At 36.6% G+C, this 23,338-nt stretch overlaps 2 protein-coding genes across 2 annotated transcripts; both read right to left on the bottom strand.

The window, feature by feature from the left end:
* Positions 1-11,602: 11,602 nt before the first annotated feature.
* LOC123670211 (S-phase kinase-associated protein 1) lies at positions 11,603-12,718 on the bottom strand. The gene is made up of 2 exons (XM_045603719.1): positions 12,540-12,718; positions 11,603-12,461 (listed from the first exon to the last, which is right to left on the bottom strand). The coding sequence occupies exon 2, from the start codon at positions 12,459-12,461 to the stop codon at positions 11,973-11,975; it is 489 nt and encodes a 162-aa protein (XP_045459675.1). The 5' UTR covers positions 12,540-12,718; the 3' UTR covers positions 11,603-11,972.
* Positions 12,719-16,859: 4,141 nt separating this feature from the next.
* On the bottom strand, positions 16,860-19,244 carry LOC123669901 (transmembrane reductase CYB561D2). The gene is made up of 2 exons (XM_045603417.1): positions 18,883-19,244; positions 16,860-18,062 (listed from the first exon to the last, which is right to left on the bottom strand). The coding sequence occupies exons 1-2, from the start codon at positions 19,105-19,107 to the stop codon at positions 17,547-17,549; spliced, it is 741 nt and encodes a 246-aa protein (XP_045459373.1). The 5' UTR covers positions 19,108-19,244; the 3' UTR covers positions 16,860-17,546.
* Between the last annotated feature and the right edge of the window lie 4,094 nt (positions 19,245-23,338).

A 23,338-nucleotide genomic window follows, 5' to 3' on the forward strand; every position in this document is an offset into this window, starting at 1 on the left:
TATACAATATGCTAGATGAGGTCGACGCCCAATTCTCAGATATCAGCTACTTAAACAGTACGTAAAAATTGCACGTAATTTATCCTTACAAAATATTTTAGCAATTCCTTAAACGACTAAAATTTTTAACTGTATTGTGCTACAGGTGCTTAAGTTAATAAACTTATTTAAAATTTAATGTTTGATCTACATAGTTTGCGATTGACGATCGTTCTTAAAATAATCCTAAATACCATAGGAAAAAGGCAGTATAACAAAATATGAACCCAAATGTCGAATACAAGAACTTATTACTTACAGTTTTAAACTTATTATTTTGTAGGCCAGGCCTATGATAATGGACATTGCATACTCATAGAGCGAGCACTGTTACTAATAATTTTCTTATTACCCGACTGCCAAGGAAGGGTTATGTTTTTTTTATCTTTATAACAAGAGTTGTTGCAACATTCAATATGATGTCCATTTAATATACGTTGAAGAAATGAACACGATTTAGACGAGTATAACGATTAGGTGTATTTTTTGTTTGTATATAAAATTTAAAACAATGAATTCATATGTCTAACTTCCTGAAAATCCAAATCCAAAATCCTTAACAACTATACATCTACGTATATCTTTAATATTTGGAACATGTTCTATTTACGAGCTATGCATTAAAAAACGTAAAGGGGCTGATAGACGTGCGAACTTAAAGGACGCGGTTTTTAAAATCGCGAACTTGCTTGGCTCGACATCGGTGACACACGTAAAGCTTACTCATTCTGTATTGCGATGTCGTCGACAGAAAAAGCTTTGTGTTTTTTAGGAATTGTATCGTATTACATTTTAAAAAGCAAAAAAAAACGAAGTCCTAAAATAATTCATTTTCAGTAATTTCTCAGTCAAAACTAACAAAAATTAAGCGTTGCGCGTCCACGGACTGGCGAAACATAATTGTGTTTGCTCGCAAACAAAAAAAAACGACTTTAATTACATCGACAAGTAACACATCGTAGGTAGACGAAAAAACAGTCAATTAAATACACAATTATTAGAAATAGCTCAATAAATACTTGTTAGATAGTTTTCAGGTATATTAGCAGCGGATGGAGCGAAATAAAAGGTTATAATGTTGGATTAATTGCGTTTATATTTTTACTTTTGGCGCTATACAAAAAATGGATAATCGCCTTGACCGGCGCACACAGAGAGAGTTGCCATACATAAAATTAAATTACCAACCAAACCAAAACTATTATAATTAAAATATTAATGTTGTCACATTCTTACAAATATTCAATAGATAGCAATCAAATTGATCACCCGACACACAACACGATTCGATTCAAATAAAAATCATGGAAATCGGTCCACCGAGTCAAAACTTCTGAGATAACATACATGAAAAAAGTGCAATCGAATTGAGAACCTCCTCTCTTTTTTGGAAATCCATTTATACCATTTTGACTAGCCCGTTGGCGTAGTTTGTAGTGACCCTGATTTCTGCTCCGGGTGTTGTGGGTTCGATTTCCACCCCGAGTCTGGGTGTAATTTATATTTATTTATACATATATGTATTATTTATATGTAAGTTAATCAAAAAAAAGTAGCTATACCAGTCGGCTGTTACCTACTCGTATAACACAAGCATTAAGTTGCTTACTTTAGGAACACGTGTGTGTATGTGTAAATATTTATTTATTTATTATTTATTTATACCTCTTGCGTCACATCCCTAGCGGTCAACTATAGACGACTTCAGCGTTCAGGGGGAATAAGAATGCATGTTTTTATTTCAATGTTTCTCAGTACCTGTAGCTCTAAAAGACTTGTTTTTTATACTCAATGTTGCAGGGATATTCTATTTTCAGAAATGTTGAATTAAAAAACCAGAAATATTTTTTTATTTTATTTAATATTTTTGTTGTCCGAGTTTTTTGTCGCCTATAGACGTCGTTGCACAAGACTCGCAAGCCTTTGTTAAGTATAGGCGACTATGGCGTTCCAAAAGGTTAAAAAAAGAAGAGTGAAAATTGAATTAATTCCTATTATTGTCTTTTTAACCGACTTCGACTGTATTTTTTTTTTTTTTTATGTTTGTTACATCAGAACTTTTGACTAGGTGGAGCGATTTCGACAAATTTTCTTTTAATCGAAAGGTGGTGTGTGCCAATTGGTCCCATTTAAATTTTTTTGAGATCTAACAACTACTTTTCGAGTTATATCTAATAATGCGTTTTTACTTGACGCTTTTTTCGTCGACCTACGTTGTATTATACCGCATAACTTTCTACTGGATGTACCGATTTTGATAATTATTTTTTTGTTGGAAAGGGGATATCCCTAGTTTGGTACCGTGATAAGGAAACCAGGATCTGATGATGGGATCCCAGAGAAATCGAGGGAAACTCTCGAAAATCCGTAATAACTTTTTACTGGTTGTACTGATTTTGATAATTTTTAATTTAATCGAAAGCTGATGTTTATCGTGTGGTCACATATAAGTTTTATCGAGATCTGATAACTACTTTTTGAGTAATCTTTGATAACGCGTAGTTGCTTGACTATTTTTTCGTCGATCTACGTTGTATTACTTGTCGATGTAATTGAAGTCGGTTTTTTTTTTCGTTTGCGAGCAAACACAATTATAGTCACAAAGTTAAAAATTTTGACGGATATGCTGAATTTTTGCAGTAGTAACTAGTAAGACTGCTCTTTGGAGCTAAAGCTAGTTGATTCTCATTTTAAGTCATATTTAATACTTTACTGATTAAAGTGCTTGTGTATTTATGAAATAACATAATTATATAACTCAATTTAAATAACTCTTTCATTTTTTCTTTTATTACTCAATTGAACTTAAACAGCCCTAACCACCTAACCTTATCTATACATATAAGTAATAAAATGGTAGGAAAGTCAAAACTGTACATTGAATATTTTTTTTAAAGAATACTTGGGGTGTGATCTACAATCGATACCGAAGCCAAAAATATAGTTTTTAGAATTTTTGTCTGTATCTCTGGATAAACTCAAAAAGTATTGCATGGATTTACTTCAAATTTGGCACGAATATTATTAAGAAGTCGGGTGAACATATAGGCTACGTATTATCACGCTATCACCTACGGGGAACGAGCAGTGAACCTTTATTTCTTCAATGCACTCTGTAACAACGTGTAATCTAACGACGCATATTTGAATGTTGTTGTTATTATAATAATAACCACGTTATAAGCTAGCTTCACACTATAAAGACATTCTTTAGTATATTTAGTAAAGGCATTGCACCCGTGCGAAGCCGGGGCGGGTCGCTAGTGTACTACTATAATGATGCTATTGTTTTAGTTCTTATATTTTGGGGCTAAGTTATTTAGATCTTCCTAGAAAAAACTAAAAACTGGAGATATCAAACTATCTCAGTCATGCTATTGATGTTTTAACAGTAAAAAAATAACCTCACAAGAAACCTACATCAACTTTTAGAAATTCTGAGACCTTTTATACCTGCAGTAGCACAGTGTGGACAAATTTAGCGACATATACTTCTCTGTAATAGGTGGGTCACCCGCGACCATGGCGTCTGCAACTTGTCCAAAATATAGTTTCAGAATGACAACTATGGTAAGCTCCCATAGAATTCAAAAATTTCATATTGAGGCTTACAATACAAAAGAAAACAGTATAAATCTGTGTTTACAATTAAACTGAATTACAATAAATATATAGTTTAAGCTTTTTTTAAATACAGAATTAGTTAACATAATACATAGTAGGTTAGTAAATAATCAGTCAGTCAGTCAGTCAGTTCAGCCTATTGCAGTCTACTGCTAGACATAGGCCTTCCCAAGTTCGCGCCAGACATCCAAGTTTTCCACAATCCTCATGCAGCCTACACTGGCTACAGATTGTTGGTCCAGTGGGCCGGAGGATATCCCACACTGCGTTTGCCAAGATGCGATCTCCACTCAATGACATGTCTGCTCCAACGGCCATCATTCCTACGACACAGGTGACCAGTCCACTGCCACTTCAACTTGCTAATTCTGTGGGCTATGTCGGTTACTTTCGTTCTCTCGCGGATAGTCTTATTTCTAATCTATCTTTGAGAGAAACACCAAACATAGTCCATTCCATTGCGCGTTGGGGGGCTTTAAACTTGTGGACCAGTCCCTTCATCAGTGTCCACGTCTCTACACTGTATGTTAACACAGGCAGGACGCATTACTCAAAGACAAAAGTCTTCAAGCATTGCAGAATTTTCGAAGTGAAGACTTGGCGAAGCTTACCAAACGCCCCCCAGCCTAGCCGAATATCAATATGAATCATCTCAGGATGAACTTTATACTACCACTCATGGCAAATAACAAAAATAAAAATAAAAAACATAACACCAAGGCCGCACCGGGGGCGAACAACCCTGCTGGAGCGCCTACCACCAACCAACCGGCTGCACCTCAGGCTCATAACCTGAGTGTTGCGCCAACAATCGAACCGGCTGCACCTCGGGCTCACAACCTGAGTGCTGCGCCAACCCAGCTACTGGCTGCACCTCAGGTGCAGCACCTGAGTAGTGAGGCAAGTACAAGCACTATTGACCTCACTTCTCTGAAGGCAGCAATGCCGACAGCCACCCAACCCTGGCAGGACGAGTCTTGCTGGAACCTGGTGACTGTTAAGAGAAGAGAGGTCAAAAAACGTGACCAGGTGTCGGCTCGCAAGGGGAAGCGGGCTGTAGTCCGTGCGGAGGCGCGGCGAACGCGACGCCCGACTGATGACGGGAGTAGGCCGCTTGAAGCTGCCGAAGGGAACGGAAGGACCCACGCTGCCCCTGTCAGTGTTGCGCTGGTCCCTGGCGAAGCCGGGCCAGCTGCACCTGTGGGGGCACCCTCGGAGGTTGTGGCAACTGCTGCTGCCTGCGCCTCCACAACCAAACGAGCCAGACGCCGAAACAAGAATGCGACGAATGCGAGCCACGGGGAGCATCCAAGTCGGTCGAAACCCGCGAAGCGGGACCGACCGGATGACTCCTTCACCCCCCAGGGTAGTGGCAAGCGTCGCAAGCCCACCCACACTATCGGTTCTATCAAATACGCTGACGCGTTAAAGTCTAACGACTACTGCGTCGCGATTATGATGGAACCCTACCACGACCTCTCCAAAGAGCAGGCTGAGGCAATTGAGAGGCAGTTGCAGGGGGTGATGGACGAGGAAATATTCTCGCCCACCACTTCCACAACACCCGTCGCTGCGCCACAGTTTAGGGGGAAAGCCTTCCATAGTGAGGGCACCCTTAAGATGTGGTGCAGGGACGATTTTGCCCTCCAATGGCTCCGCCGCTCCATAGGGAGGATTTCGTCACCACGCGCGGGAACCAGACTGGTTGTAAGAAAGCAGTCTGAGATCCCGCGGCGCGTCAAAGTAGGGCTGTTGATCCCGCAGGTGGAACCGGAGGATACTCTGGATAAGATCCGCCTGCGGATCATGTGCCAGAACCCGCAGTTCCGCGTCTCCAACTGGGCGCTTTACAATGCGGTGCCAACGGAGGAGAAGGCGACGATGTATCTCCTCCTTGGCATCCCGGAGGATGACGCGGAAAAGCTGAGGGAAAGCGAGCGTAGAATTTACTACAAATTTGGTAATATCTACGCTCGTTTCCACGACGACCGCACTACTGCACTGCCGAATCTCGGTGCGGACGAGAAGGTCCCTAGTGACCTAGGCAGTGCAAATAACAATATGGTGGAGGGACAGCCGGGCTCCAGTAAGGAGCCTGTCGTCGACACCGGCTCGTCTGAGGTGAGTCCCCAGTTTGATCTGGGTGATCTTTCCAAGGATGAGCCAGGTGACCTTGACGACGCCATCCTATCTAGTGATGATGGCGCTGCCAGCCCCACCTAGAAACCAGTTAAAAATCACCCAAATCAACCTCCAGCATAGCCAGACTGCGACGGCTAACCTACGCAGATTGCTGGAGGGAAAAACGAAGACCGTGGCCCTGATCCAGGAGCCGTGGATCAGGAACGGGAGAATCTGCGGTCTAAACAACATTGGAGGTAAGTTACTTCTAAATAATAACGTATACCACCCACGCACTTGTATCTATGCACACAGGGACGTGAACATCACCTTAATAACCGAGTTCTGCAGCAGAGATCTTACAACCGTTAGGCTCCAAAAGGAACCCTCTTCGGGCCTGCCTGATGTGGTGATGGCATCCGCCTACTTGCCGGGCGATGCTGACATCCCCACTCCGGAGCTGGCCGCGCTTGCTGAGTACTGCGAGCGCCAGGGTCTGGAGCTCATCATATCCGCTGACTCCAATGCGCATCATGCGCTATGGGGCAGCAAGGACAACAACCAGCGAGGTGAGGATTTTGTTTCTTTTTTACTCGCAACTAAGCTTAATGTAATTAATAAAGGATCGGAACCAACCTTTGTAACTTCGAGATCCCAAACCATCATTGATCTAACTCTGGCGACAGAGCATGTGTCCGAATATATTTCAGATTGGCATGTGTCTGACGACGTGTCGTGCTCTGATCACCGGTGGATCAAATACAACCTAGAAGTCACGCTGACGTCACCTGCACCCCGCCGTAACCCTCGGAGGATGGACCGCGGCAGGTATGAGCTTCTGACAGCGGAGAAACTCAAAGGCGTCGAACTACCCGATAACCATGAAGGCACGGAGGACATTGATAACCATATCAACCAGATAACTGACTGCCTAATCACCAGCTTCGAACAAACATGCCCACTTTCATCACCTAGAGCGCGACAGTTCTGCAAGGGGCACTGGTGGGGACCGGAGCTCGAAAAGCTACGACGCAGGGTGAGGAAGTTGTTCAACAGAGCAAAGAATTCTCGTCTAGAACACCACTGGGATGCCTACAAGCAGACCCAATATCACTACAAAAGGCGCATCAGAATAAGGAAGAAGGAGTGCTGGAGGCGCTTTTGTACCAACATAGAAACGAACAATCAGGCGAACAGAGTTAAGAATATATTGTGCAGCGAACCGGTGCACAACCTGGGTAACCTGAAAAAACCGGATGGAACATACACCAAAACGGATCTGGAAACTTCAGAACTGTTAATAACTACACACTTCCCAGGATGCCAAATCGAAAGAATTGCGGCATGGGAGGAAGAGCCAAAGAAGACACCTATAATGGTGGACTGGATCACCGCCAAGAAAATTGTCACACATGACAAAGTAAAATGGGCCATCAACAGTTTCTTACCATACAAGTCGGCAGGACTGGATAAGGTGTTTCCAGGTCTGCTAAGATGGAGTGATAGGAAACTTATCGACCACCTTGTCTCCATTTATAGGAGTTGCTTAGCTTATTGCTACACTCCAAAGTTATGGAGGGAAGTTAAGGTAGTCTTCATACCTAAACCCGGCAAAGGAGACTACTCACAACCAAAATCATTCAGACCTATTAGCCTTACCTCCTTTCTATTGAAAGTTTTGGAAAGGCTAATAGATCGGGAGCTGAGGAGCACAACTCTGGTTGAGCAACCCCTGAATCCCAACCAACATGCCTACTCAATGGGCAAATCAACGGACTCTGCCCTGCATAAGGTTATATCCTATATAGAGGGCAATCTCCATCACAAAATATCAACCTTAGGCGCCTTTATTGATATTGAAGGGGCCTTTGATAAAACTAAGTTCACCAGCATAAGCCGTGCCCTGACCAAGCATGGAGTCAATAACACGATTGCCGGGTGGATTGACAGCATGCTGAAATACAGGGCCATCCAATTCACTGTGAATGAAATAACTAGAGGCGTTGTAGCGAGAGGGTGTCCGCAGGGGGGGGTCTTCTGTGGAACATAGTGATCGACGAACTGATCACCTTGCTCAACGACCGCAGATTTCTAACAGTGGGCTATGCAGACGACTTAACTGTACTCATCAGTGGACCATCTGAGAGGACAGTCTGCGACCAAATGAGGGCCGCACTAAAAGTCGTTGAACAGTGGTGTACGGACCACGAACTAACAGTGAACCCCGCAAAGACGGAACTTGTGATGTTCACAAATAAACGGAATTTAGGAAACCTTAAACTTCCTAAATTATTTGGCACCAGTCTTGCCCTAACCAAGGAGGTCAAATATCTTGGAGTAATCCTGGATAGTAAGCTTCTTTGGAACAGGCATTTAGACTCAAAAATCAACAAAGCCAGCATAATTATAATGCTTACATAATGCTTACATTGATAATGCTGAGAGAGAAATTAATCGAAATAGTAAATATTTTTGGTCATTTATAAAATCTAAGAGGGAGGGGTCTAATGATCTACCTAATCGTATGTTTTTTGGTGAGACTTCATCATCTGATGGCGAAGAGATTTGTGGCTTGTTTAATTCGTACTTTCAGTCTGCTTTTGAACCGGAGATGCGTGAGAATGGAGTCTTACCCGACAGTCAACCCTGTGTGGACTTATGTACAATCGAACTTACTACTTCTATAGTTGAGAAATATCTTAAAAATCTTAATGTTGACAAGGGAGTTGGACCGGATGCTTTACCCCCCCGGTTTCTTAAGCAATTTTGTGATGTGCTGGCATTACCTATATTTTTGTTGTTTCGCTTATCTCTGAACACCGGATGCTTACCAACTTTATGGAAAAAATCCTTTATAGCCCCTATATTGAAATCCGGTAATAAACATGATATACAGAATTATAGGCCTATTTCAAAACTTTGTTCCATTGCAAAGTTGTTTGAGAAAATCATTTACGATACTATGTTTCCAACTATACGTTCTTATCTGCTAAATCAACAGCATGGATTCATCAATAAACGTTCAACGGAAACCAATCTTTGTGAATTTATACATCGGGTTTCTAGTTCTATGGATCAGGGACATCAGGTTGACGTCGTATACACGGATTACTCTAAAGCCTTCGATAAGGTTTCACACAGTCTTCTTCTCCTTAAGCTAAAGCGTTTTGGAATACACGGTGATCTTCTTCGTTGGTTGGATTCATATCTTCGCAACCGAAGTCAGGCTGTATCTATTAAGGGTTACTTATCATCGTTTATACCTATTACATCGGGTGTGCCCCAGGGCTCTCACCTCGGTCCTCTACTTTTTAATATATTTATAAATGATATAAGCAATGTGTTTGTGTCCTCTGAATTCCTTTTGTACGCTGATGACACTAAAATATTTAAAACTATCAAATCATCAGCTGATTGTTATGATCTTCAAACCGATTTAAATAGTCTCAAAATATATTGTAATTCTAATTTGCTTCATCTGAATATTATGAAATGTAGTATAGTTTCTTTTTCACGTAAACTCAAACCTTTAATTTATAAATATACTCTTAACAATACTTTATTAACCCGGAAATCTGAGGTGAGAGACTTGGGCGTTACACTAGACTGTAAACTTACTTTTGGGAGCCATGTTAACAACATTTCAACAAAGGCCTATAGTTTGCTTGGATTCATTATGAGGGTTGGATCTGAGTTTAGGAGACCTTCCACGCTTATTCTTCTTTACAACTCCTACGTTCGCTCTGTACTTGAGTATGCCTCTACGGTCTGGAATCCACAGTATGACGTTTATAGGAATCGGATTGAGAATATTCAGAATAAGTTTCTGAAGTATTTGTCGTATAAATTTACTGACTTACCAAACAAGCCATTGAGTCTGTCTAGTCGCCGTTCTGTTCGAGACCAAATATTTTTATTTAAAATTGTTAATAGTCACATAGACTCTTCATTTTTACTCAGCAATCTACTTCTGAACTGTCCACGGTCTGGTTCACGTCATCCGAGGTGTTTTCATACTCCAACCTGTCGTACATCCTATAACGCTAATTCTTTTTTGATCAGAGCTTGTCGTGAATACAATGAGCATTTTGAGAATTTTGATTTATTTCATTTATCTTTGCCTGAATATAGAAAGCAGTTGTCGAATTTCATTGAAACAATTTAATGTAGAATGAATTTTATATCGTTTATTTGAGCTTTTTTTTTTGAGTTTTTGATGTTGATTAATTTATTAAAGCTTATCATTACTTTGGAGTGCTTTTATGAAATAACAATTGGTGGAAACTTTGCTGGATTTTGTAAAATTAATTTGTGTTAATATTTTTTTTATTATGTATATCTGTTTGTTTCCCAAATATTAAATAAATAAATAAATAAATTCTCTGCCAATGCAAAAGGCTCCTCGGCAAAAGCTGGGGCATATCACCTAAAATTACTCTATGGCTTTACAAAACTATTGTCAGGCCTATAATCACCTACGGTGCGGTAATCTGGTGGCAGAGAACAGAACTTACAACCGTTAGAAACAAACTCCAGCGGTTTCAGAGAATAGCATGCTCTGCAATCACTGGCTGTATGCGTACCGCCCCAACAGCAGCTCTTGAGGTTATGCTTGACCTGGCACCGCTTGACTTGTTCATACAACAGGAGGCGGCTATGTCAGCTATCAGGCTGAAACACTTGGGCTTGTGGTGCAACCAGGAGGGTCCACACAATAGACTTTGGAGCAACCTTGTGAGCTATGAGCCACTACTTGCTGCTCCTTGTGATAGGATTCCCAAACAACATATTTTCGAAAGAAAGTACCATATACAACCGTTTGAGGCTGAAAGAGACCAATCCGGCATACGCGAGGTCCGCATCTACACGGATGGCTCCAAAATGGGGTCTGGCACCGGTGCCGGAGTGTACTCACAAGACCTCAATATCAACTTATCACTAACGCTGGGCCAACACAGCTCCATCTTTCAATGTGAGTGTGTTGCGATAACCCATGCAGCCACCGCCGTCCTGTCAAAAGGCATTAGGGATTACAATATCCGTATTCTGTCGGACAGCATGGCCGTACTTAAAGCGCTAGAGAGCAGTTCGACTAACTCTAGTCTTATATACGAATGTCATCAAACCCTGGAAGTTTTAGCCTCACACAATGAGGTAACTCTCCAGTGGATAAAAGGACATAGTGGATCGCACGGAAACGATGCTGCCGACGAGCTTGCAAGACAAGGGTCCAGTACAAAGGTTGCCGGCCCAACCATCCTATTGCCGCTACCATTTGGACAACTGCGCTCGTGGGTAAGGCAACGTACACGTGCAAATCACAATGCCCTTTGGGCAAACCAAACCGGCTGTAGACAGTCCAAATTGATACTCACGGAAGTATCACCGCACCTAGCGTGCCGACTGCTCAGTCTCAACCGCCTGGACATCAGAATAGTTGTTGGCACGATTACCGGCCACATGGCACTCAACCACCAACTATTCATCATGAATGCAACAGACAGCCCTCTTTGCAGGGGCTGTCTGGCTGCTGAAGAAACAGCCGCCCACGTAATCCTGGAATGCGAGGGAGTGGCCGCACACCGGGCTACCATCCTTAAGGATATAAGGACGCTCCGAGAAGCCTGTGAACGCCCCAGGAGGCTTCTGAGCTTCTGGAAGGAGCTGGGCTGGCTGAACTAGTCAGCCCACTTTTCACGCATAATGGACCACCTTTGCGTCTAAATGCGGAAAATAGAGCCCAACACAAATAAAAATACAAAAAAATATGAATCATCATCAATAGTATATAATCACTTATAATAAAATAATACACACCTTTAAATTACATCAAATCACAAGCTTTATTAGCCGGAAGCCTTAATTACTCTATATATTCAACATGAAATTATTAACTAAACTTAAAAGTACACAACATTGATCTAACATTTCCTTACTTCATTAGTCAATAAACAAACCTCAATCCAATATTTGTGAATAGATATTTGAGAATAGAATTGTGGGTTGGTTGGATGAAACATTATAATACTTTTATTTCCGATACTTGAGCATATTGGGGAAACAAAAAATATTTGAATTTTGTGTTGATTACAATATCTTTTAATTTTAACAGGCATTGAATTACACTCAAGTTCCAATTTGTTTAAAGATGCACCTGGAGTATAAGAAGAAAAGATTTAATGTCCATATTACTTTTCTTCACACCACTCATTTTCTTTACGAACTTGCTCTTCCTCAGCTGCTGTAAAATCATTCTTAATGTTAAATGTTTTGCGAATTTCTTCAGGTGTTTTGCCCTTTATCATGTTGGCTACCGTCTTGCAAGTGACATCTAGAAGACCTTTTATATCTAAGTAGTTAGCTGCCAAAATCAATTCGAACAATGTACCCTGATCAACTTTTAAGAAATCCGCATCCCAAGACGAAATGTCATCAGTTCTTTTTTCTTTGTTCTCGTCGTCTTCCGGTATAGGAGGATCATCTTTATGATACGTTGCCCACTGAATGACCTTCTTTAAGATAGCTGAATTTACGTTAGGTAAAGGCACAACTTCTTCCTCGTCATCGTCCATACCCAAATCTTCTAACATAGTTTTTATTGTTACGGAACATTTGGCTATTTCTACATCAACATCAAATATTTCATTGTCGGATGACTGCAATTTAATGTTCGGCATCTGTAATTATTACACAAAATTAACACATTATTCCCAACAAGACGCCATCTTATAAATAAAAATAATCGTCTAACTCACCTTTTATTTTGATTCACTCTATTTAAAATTGAATATCAATCTGATTTACAAATTAAACAGTTTTCCAAAATCACTTCAAAGAATTAATTTCTACCTTTTAAAAATTATTTGTATCGGATATCTAATGTAGGTATTTAATGTAATCGAAACGAAGGCATGAAATATAGACAATTAGACAAGTGTTGCCTATTTCAAAATTATTTTGGGTCCTAAAATCGATAAGAATATGAATGGTTTAATATTATAAATTAGTGTGTAGAAAACATTTCTTAGTGTTTTCTATCCCTCATATCCCTCCTATTATTTTGTCTCATATGCAAATTTTATTTTAAATCTGTTTATGAATCTCACCGCTTATTGTCAATTTTCATTTTAGGCTGTTCCTAGTTTCCTACTAGTTAACAGTACAGGTACTGTATGCAACCAAATGTTATAGGTAACGTTTTACTGTGTGGCTACGGTACTAAGAATATAGCCACCCTCTTTCTTCCCGTGGGTGTCGTAAGAGGCGACTAAGGGATAACACAGTTCCGCTACCACCTTGGAACTTAAAAAGCCAACCGGTGGTGGGATAACCATCCAAATGCCGACTTTGAAATACACAGGCTGAAGACGGGCAGCAGCGTCTTCGGTGCGACAAAGCCAGCCCTGCGGTCACCAACCCGCCTGACCAGCGTGGTGACTATGGGCAAAACACATGAGTTCACGCTATTTTTGGCGTAAACTGGACTGTGAACTGTACAGGCTGTAATGATGATGATGATGATGATGAACGTTTTACTGCGTTTACCGATTTTGATGATTCTTACTTTAATCGAAAGCTAATGCTTGTCAAGTAGTCTCACTTAAATTTGATCGAGATCTGATTAGTATTTTTTGAGTAATCTTTGATAATGACTATTTACTTGACTGTTTTTAACCGATTTCAAAAAAGGAGGAGGTTACTCAATTTGACTGTATGCATATATATATCTAATATATAAAATTCTCGTGTCATGGTGTTAAACATTGAACTCCCCCGAAACGGCTCGACCGATTTTAATAAAATTTTGTGGGCATATCGGGTAGGTCTGAGAATCGGCCAACATCTATTTTTCATACCCCTTAGTTATAAGGGGGGGGGGGGGAATTAAGGGTGGTAATAACATATATGGCAAAACAACGTTTGCGGGGTCAGCTAGTATATATAACTTCCTCGTTTATGAACCGATTTTGATCATGCTTTTTTTGTTGGAAAGTAGATATCCCAAGTGTGGTACCATGATCAGGATAACCAGGATCTAATGATAGTATCCCAGAGAAATCAAAGGAATCCCTCGAAAATCGTTATGACGACTATAGTTTGTTAATTTTTTTCGTCTACTTACGTTGCATTACTTGTCGATGTAATTGAAGTCGGATATTTTCATTTGCGAGCAAACACAATTATGAAGCATAAAGTTGTGTCTTAATGTTTTACGGATTAACGCTGTTGCGCTTTTTTATTTGTATTATACCTCATAGCTTTTTGACGTGACAGCGTCTAATAAATCGATGAACGCTGGCTGCATGCACGAAAAAGGATGACCAATTGTAACGTTACACTCGTCCCGTTAAGCTCATCAATCCTCTCAAAAAATCATTTATTATTAAACTGTTCTAAACGGTACTTGAGCAATTATAAATGCAACTTAAGCAGTTTTTTAACACTTTGAGCAATTTAAAATTTTGTATACATCCAAAGATATAGGAGTTTGAAAATATTAACAAATGATTTTGTTTCAACGACCTTATTGATTTTTAATTAAATAGTTTAAGGTGAGCAATTTAAAAGGACAACGTAGTTGAATTGAACTATTGAAAATCTAACGATTAGTATTTTTTTATTACGAATATCCACAATTTTTTTTTGGCTTCCCATCATTGTCTATGCGCATCCGCAGCGCTCACCTGGCTTATGATATAAACGGTAAATTTCTTCGAACTATATATATTTATTTAAAAATTAAAGAAAATGGAGCTGTTCCAAACTGTACTTGAGCAATTATAAATGCAACTTGAGCAGTTCTTTAACACTTTGAGCAATTAAAAATATTGTATACATCAAAAGATATAGATGTTTGAAATTATTGATAAATGAATATTTTTCAACGACTTTTTTGATTTTTAATTAAATAATTTAAGGTGAGCAATTTAAAAGGACAACGTAGTTGGATTGAGCTATTGAAAATCTATCGAGTAGTATTTTTTTTATTACAAATATCATTATTTTGCCGGCTGGGGTGGGGTAGGTCATACTTTGTCGCAATGGCAGATGTCCAACGCCATCTATTTAAATTAGGTAAAACTACTTCAGTGAATATCAATCAAAGGATGTTACGTGGCCACATACACTATAACGTATTGAGCTGTATTATAGCTAGGGTACCAGTTTATTCTTTATAAATAATTTTAATGAATTTTATGAATTATGTGTTAGTCTTGTGAATTATGATCCCATTTAAATTTGATTAAGATCTGGATCTGACTACTTTTTTCGTCTACTTATGTTGTCTTGCTTGTCAATGTAATTAAAGTCAGTTTTTTTCGTCTGCTAGCAAACACAATTATTTGTATATTTTATCTAATAGAAAAATAGATAACTAATCATTATATCTAATGTTTTATTAATATTATAATAATATCATTTATTCAACATTTCTTATATTCTAGCTATTGGCAGAGATCCGGTAGTACTTTTTTTTAAAAATCAGGAAAAAAAATTTACTGAGGACTGAGCTTTTTGGGTAAATAATTAAATTAGTTCTGAATTTTATTTATAGACATTAAAATATAATTTATTTATAAAATGAATTTAAATAGCGTTAAAATTTAAATATATGAACTGAAAATAAAGATACAAGAATATTACAAACAAAATAATTATGAATTACAACTGACTTATAGCCAACCATAGATATAGTAAAAAAAAGTAGATAATGCGCGGCCTTTGTTGTTAGTGAAGCCACAAAACTCGGCTCCTTCAAGTAAATACACGCGCTCACGCACACATATGCATCAAACTACGCTCATTTTCGTTAGTATGTCACGAGGCTTCATACAGTAACTTTGCTTATAAAATGCCGTCTTGTGTGATTAAATGGTGCAAAAACAATACCAAAATAAACAAAAAATCTGAAGGAATATCGTTTCACACGTAAGTACATATAAAACTTTAAATTTATTGTTATTCCAAAATAATATTGAGGTTATTCGGAACTTATAATTTCAATGTCACGAAATGATGTACCACGGGAGTGTTGCCAGTAGTTCTTTTTTTCAATACCCCAAAATGTGGGTAAGTAAATTGTACGCAATCAGAAAAATAATTAAGTAAAAAGTAGACATAGTTATTGTTTTTTTTTTTCTCGTGTTATTTTATGTTACATAAATTGAAAATAAAAAAATCAAAATATATTTATGAATTATTAACTCGTTTGTTTTATGTTTTAACTTTTTACAATTTTTGAGTAAACTAGGTACCCATATTTTACTATCAAATTTCATGGTTTTAGGTTTCCAACGAATATTTTAATAAGAGGTGAATGGGTAGCGGCTGTAAGACTGAGAAAATGACCACAATTATGCTGGCCATGCGCATAAAGTGAATTTAATACGATTAGTGATTGAAAAATATTTGAACATAAGACTACATCATATTAGTAAAATGCAAACAATGACGATGACTCTGAGTTCTAAGCGACAAAAATTTAAAAAACTTATACAACATAAAGGATTCTAGGTTTAAGAAAAATAGTTAAAAAAAACCGACTGCAAACTGAAAAGAGATAAACGGAGGGGATAGGAAGTGTCCATTCATACGATTATCTTACGAATATATTTTTTTATTATTCTACCGATTTTTTGTTTTATTTTTAGTAAATTTATTTAAAACTATAAACAGGTTTTTATTTTCACATACCCATTTTACCTATATTAAATTAATTGTTTAATAAAAATTTTAGGGACTTTTTTTAAAAGGTGTCAACACTTCACTCACTCACACATCTTTAAAAAAGTGGCTTCAGTTTTCTGTTCTAGGTGCGTTATCTACCCTTTTTTACTTGATCTATGTAGCCAACACACCTTATAAAATAAAGTAAAAGAGAATATAAAACTCGTAATCATAAATAATGTTTATATTTGTTGTAATTTTACATCAATGTAAATATTATAGAGTAAACACATATTTATAAAATTTTGCTAAGGTCTAAAATACACAATTTTCATAATAAAAATATAGTTTGATAGAAATTACATGATTTTGTTTTTATAGGTAACTAACTATCAGATAAATTCGCATTTGTGCTAAAACATATATTTGGCACCATTACATTGCACGTATAGCAACAGCAAAAAACCTGTATACTCTTTATAATATGCTTAAAATAAAGTTAAGTACATTTCGAGAAAAATCGAGATTATATTATGCAATATATACGTTTGATATACATTTTGATAATGAGGCTGTTCATTTTTTTTTTCATTTAACAGATAAACTGATATTTCATATCACATAGTAATATTTATACAAGTATAAAGTAAACAAAGTATTTATGTTATAGTATCTACTACTGATAAAGACTACCTTAACATACAATATATTGATTCATACATTTAAACTCTTTGGAAGATATATTTTTATATGAAGATCTATTTTCATTTAAAAAAAAATTAGTAATATAAATAGTTACTTTTTCATACAATTTAAAAATATACACCATTGTAAAGCTGTAAATTGTAGTAATTGTAATAGTTCATAAATAGCTTTAACATGCACTAGACATAATAATTTAACATGTTCACTTTGAAGAAAATTACAAGATAACAATCTCCTTAAAAATATACTGATAAAGGTACACATCACAAGCTGGCATAATTAAATAAAGTTCTCTTATAATTAAAAAAATAAATCTTTCAAAAACATTTACTAGCTTATAATATATGTATGACTATAGTTTTTCTCCTAATACTAACAATAAGAATAATTTAGTTATTAGAGTAACCGAGCCTTTCTTTTAAACGAAAATAAACTTTTAAACTTGGCCTCAATACTGTCAGAATCATTATCAAGAGAACAAGTAATAGGCAAGTGTATCGTAAAATTTCTCCAAATGACCACCAGACAGAGAAATTCCCCAGTAGTATTGTAATTGTGCCCAAGCAAAAGGTAATAAGACCGAATGATGCATGAAGCAATTTCGTGTAAATTGGTGCAAGATAATTTTTGAGCTTAAGGCTGTAAAGTGCTCCTAAGCCACCAAGACTTGTAGACACCATGAATATGAACGAAGTTAGTCCAAACTTTCCATGTAAAGAAGTAAAATGTTCTTTATTGTTGATAATCTTATGAGAAAGTATAACAAGAAATCCAATAAAAATAAATAAGATTGCTATTAACTGAATAACCCAGTGACGGGCACTTCTAAGTCTTATAGGCATCCATTCAGTAGCTAAGTCGCCTGGAGTAACAGCATTTACTGCTGAAGTCATAAATATCAGCCACTGAAATGAGATATCAGGGATATTACACATAATTATTTGCCTAAAAAACCTTTACCATCAATATTTATTAACCGACTTCAAAAAAAGGAAGAGGTTACTCATTCGACCGTATATATATATATATATATATATATATTTACGTATGTGTGAGGTTAACTCTGTCGTTTAAGAACCGATTTTGATAATTCTTTTTTTGTTGGAAAGGAGACATCCCTAGTTTGGTACCATGATTAGGAAATCAGGATCTGATGATGGGATCCCAGAAAAATCGAGGGAAACTTGCAAAAATCCACATAACTTTTTACTGGGTGTACCGATTTTAATGATTTTTAATTTAATCGAAAGCCGATTTTTATCATGTGGTCACATTTAAATTTCATTGAGATCTGATAACAACTTTTTGAGTAATCTTTGATAATGTGTATTTACTTGACAATTTTTCGTCTACCTATTTTGTATTACTTGTCGATATAATTGAAATCGGTTTTTCTTCGTTTGCCTGCAAACAAAATTATTGTAAATATAACCTATACAAATAAATAAAATTGGTGTGTCTGTTTGTAATATTAAAATAACCGCTTTTTAGTAAATGCATACACACGGTACATATACGAAAATAATATTTAGAATTTTGTTTATTTTGTAGCTCTGCGAACTGAACAATATTTTTTTCGCGGGCACTGCTACTATTATATATGATATGTTATTGAAATATATAAAACTTTATTATAAACACACATTGAGGCTATGACTTACAAAACGTTATTAAAATAATTTGGTTAAATGTACGTGGGTAAGGGTAACCATGTTAAAAACTTACCCCTAAGGACATCAAAGTAGGGTGAAAGGAGAACAAAGATGTTCCATTCTTGAAACAGCAATAAAATATTATTCCAGTAAATAACAACGCACAAATATTACTCAAAATGTTTAAATAGCTTGGTTTTGCATTATTATTCGACGAAACAAGGTTAGAGGTTTCTGATGTTCTTTCTGCGGGCGGCATTGGGGTCATGTTGGTTGTGCCAGATTCAGGACTCTCCATTCGAATTAAAAAAATATATAGTCTGTTTTCAAGAGTGACTAAAAAGAGAGAGCTGGAGAGAGCGACGTCAAAAATCTTTCTAAAATTATGTTCTCTTTTTTATGTTTGATAAAAGTGGCTACGTTCCACTTAGGGCCCGTAATGCCTGGTAATGCCAACAGCCAGGTTCATGAAGTTGGCACCCAGAATTATGAATTTATAATTTATGATAATTTAGTTTTACTTAATCGTTTGCGCGTTAAAATTTATGAAAAAAGGGATCAATCACATTAGTTTGCGCGTGACCTCGTTTTTGAGAAAAATCTAAATCAAAATTGGGTGCTACAACGCCAGCACCCAAAAATGAAATCCACTTTTGGCTTAAAAATAGCAGTATTGAATATTTTTTTTTAATATTATCGACTGCGCATGACACGCGCAGATGGCACCCGAAAGAATTAATGAGCGATAATAACTCAATAATAAATTATTAATATTCTAATATTTTTTATCGGGAAATAATCAGTACGTTTCACTACGCAAATCCATACTGAAATCATAGATCAAGTAAAAAAAGGTAGATAACGCACCTAGAACAGAAAAGTGAAGCCACTTTTTTAAAGATGTGTGAGTGAGTGAAGTGTTGACACCTTTTAAAAAAAGTCCCTAAAATTTTTATTAAACAATTAATTTAATATAGGTAAAATGGGTATGTGAAAATAAAAACCTGTTTATAGTTTTAAATAAATTTACTAAAAATAAAACAAAAAATCGGTAGAATAATAAAAAAATATATTCGTAAGATAATCGTATGAATGGACACTTCCTATCCCCTCTGTTTATCTCTTTTCAGTTTGCAGTCGGTTTTTTAACTATTTTTCTTAAACCTAGAATCCTTTATGTTGGATAAGTTTTTTAAATTTTTGTCGCTTAGAACTCAGAGTCATCGTCATTGTTTGCATTTTACTAATATGATGTAGTCTTATGTTCAAATATTTTTCAATCACTAATCGTATTGAATTGACTTTATGCGCATGGCCAGCATAATCGTGGTCATTTTCTCAGTCTTACAGCCGCTACCCATTCACCTCTTATTAAAATATTCGTTGGAAACCTAAAACCATGAAATTTGATAGTAAAATATGGGTACCTAGTTTACTCAAAAATTGTAAAAAGTTAAAACATAAAACAAACGAGTTAATAATTCATAAATATATTTTGATTTTTTTATTTTCAATTTATGTAACATAAAATGACACGAGAAAAAAAACAATAACTATGTCTACTTTTTACTTAATTATTTTTCTGGTTACGTACAATTTACTTACCCACATTATTATGAAAAAAAGAACTACTGGCAACACTCCCGTGGTACGTCATTTCGTGACATTGAAATTATAAGTTCCGAATAACCTCAATATTATTTTGGAATAACAATAAATTTAAAGTTTTATATGTACTTACGTGTGAAACGATATTCCTTCAGATTTTTTGTTTACTTTGGTATTGTTTTTGCACCATTTAATCACACAAGACGGCATTTTATAAGCAAAGTTACTGTATGAAGCCTCGTGACATACTAACGAAAATGAGCGTAGTTTGATGCATATGTGTGCGTGAGCGCGTGTATTTACTTGAAGGAGCCGAGTTTTGTGGCTTCACTAACAACAAAGGCCGCGCATTATCTACTTTTTTTTACTATATCTATGACTGAAATAACGTTTTACTCCAATCCATGCGCGGGCATTTAGTGGAACACGCCCAATAAGTTATTTTTTTTGGAGTTTATGGCCTGGTATCTAGACCTTTAGGCCAAGTCTTGAGTATTTTTATTCGATTTATTACACGCCCAATAAGTCAAGCCACACTGCCACAGATTTTCTTTATTGGCCACGTGATCTAACTTCTTTTTTTATAACTAAACTAGTATATCGCGCCGGCTTCGCACGGGTATTTAAGAAAAATTTCAAATCTTTTTGTTTCCTAATTTTCAAAAGATAGGATTAAGTAAAACTAAATTATCATAAATTATAAATTCATAATTCTGGGCGCCAACTTCATGAACCTCCAAGGGCGCAAAGAGCAACACGGAGGGGAGTAGTCATGTACAGGCGTTTCCCTCTGCCAAGGTATAAGTCCAAATGGCCATATGCGTACAATAAAACTAGTTGCAGCCGCACTGATCACTAGACTAAATCTAGTTGCGCGACTGAATCAACGTTCTTCAAAAAATGCCAATTTGTCTTGTTTTTTGCTGCAAAAGAGATCTACCACGTCAAATTTACTAAAACATGGCGTTACCTTTCATACGTAAGTATTTTTTAATAACATTATTACTTGTATACTTCTTTGAAACCTTTTTTAAACTTAAAAATTACAAATATTATCGGTCGTGTTGACTCGATTTGTTTACCAACACAGGCCGCTCGCCCTCATACAATATGCGGATCGGTCGAGCGACTGATCGGAGTCTATTTCCGAGAAGTCACTGTCGCCGAGCGATAGTGTTGTTACCGGTTTGTTTGTAGATAGTTATCGATAAAAACGGCAAAGGCAAAAGAGGAGACAGACACTTTTGAGATTTTGATTTATTTAAAATATTGTATTGCTAGCTTTTTTTAATAAACACAGTTATATAATAAAATTGCATTAAATTAAATATAATTACGTACACGTAGTATGAGTATTAATACATTTTACTAGAATTACTTAATGTCAACTTCGACCATAATGTTTTATACAAAAATTTGGCAGGTTTTCTAAAAATTCAAATTTAAGGGATACATGGAAAAAAAATTGTAATAACAGATTCAACTGGACACCCACAAAAATAGTGTAATTTGTTCAGATCATATCAATACCACTAACTTTCAAGTGTTGGCGAACAATAGAAGGAAATTAGTCGAGGGCACCAAACCAACACTAACGCCATACTGTTTTTGTCCCGCAAGTTTTTTTTTGTCTCATGTACAAGGTAATCAAGATATGGTTCACCTTAGTCATATTAGTGAAATGAAGCTTGGATTTATCAACTTTGAAAATTAACAATGTTAAATCCATCCTTTCAGAGTCATCAACAAATCATTCAATCTAGCAGATGAAAGGCTATCATCTTATGATGCCATTAGTGCTACGCTCCCTATTCCCGATTCGTTGACATCACCGTGTACATCATCAACTCCCAAAATGTATTTTAACTTTAAATCGTTTATTGTAGACTGGCATTATTTGGCACAACAACGTTGTAAAAAACGTATTGTGACATTATTATAATAGTTAGATATATGCTGTCGCGACACTTTTTAACTGACTTCCAAAAATGGAGGAGGTTCTCAATTCGACTGTATTTTTTTATGTATGTTACTTCAGAACTTTTGACTGGGTTGACAGATTTTGATGATTTTTAATTTAATAAAAAACTGATGTTTATCATGTGGTCGCGTTCAAATTTCATCGAGATCTGATAGCAACTTTTTGAGTAACCTGTGATAACGCTTATATATTACGTATATTGTATTACTAGTCGATGTAATTGAAGTCAGTTTTTTTTCGTTTGCGAGCAAATACAATTATTGTAGATAATGATGTGTTCTACAAAGTCTTACTACATTATATTATATTTCTATTATCATTCATTTTGCAGCGCACGTAATGTAAGGATTTTTTTTTTATCTCTTGGGTTACATTATTGGAGTTTTAGTAAGGATCCGTAATATTTTTGAAAATATAGTATAACCTATGTCGCTCAGGGATAGTGTAGCTTCTCAACGGTGAAATAATTTTTTGAATCGGTCCAGTAGTTTCGGAGCCTATTCAATGCTAACAAACAAACAATCGCCACATGGCGCCACCTGGCGGCTGATTGGCAATTTTTGATTACTTCGATTTTGCTACGCTGTGTTTTATCATTGGCGTTTCGTATTCCGTCGAAGCAATAACTTCGCCGTAACACGTGATTATTGCGTTTCAAATTAAACAGTAAGCAATCAAAAATTTTAACGAGTTTTCCGTTCGGGTTGCTTGTTATTATAAAGTTTAAATTAAATATTTTAATACCAGTTATCCGTGTTTTTTCATAATGTATTAAAAATAAGTAGAATATTTTTTTTACTACTACCTTGTCTAATAGAATTTGTTTACAGATATGGATAATCAAGATATAATGTTAAATACCGGGCCTGTGTCTGGCGACAATAGAGCATTGAATAAACGGCCCCGGAGCTCTAGTAGTAGTAGTACGAGTAGTACCTCT

Source organism: Melitaea cinxia, chromosome 4 (genome assembly GCF_905220565.1).
Source record: "Melitaea cinxia chromosome 4, ilMelCinx1.1, whole genome shotgun sequence".
Lineage (NCBI taxonomy): Eukaryota > Metazoa > Arthropoda > Insecta > Lepidoptera > Nymphalidae > Melitaea > Melitaea cinxia.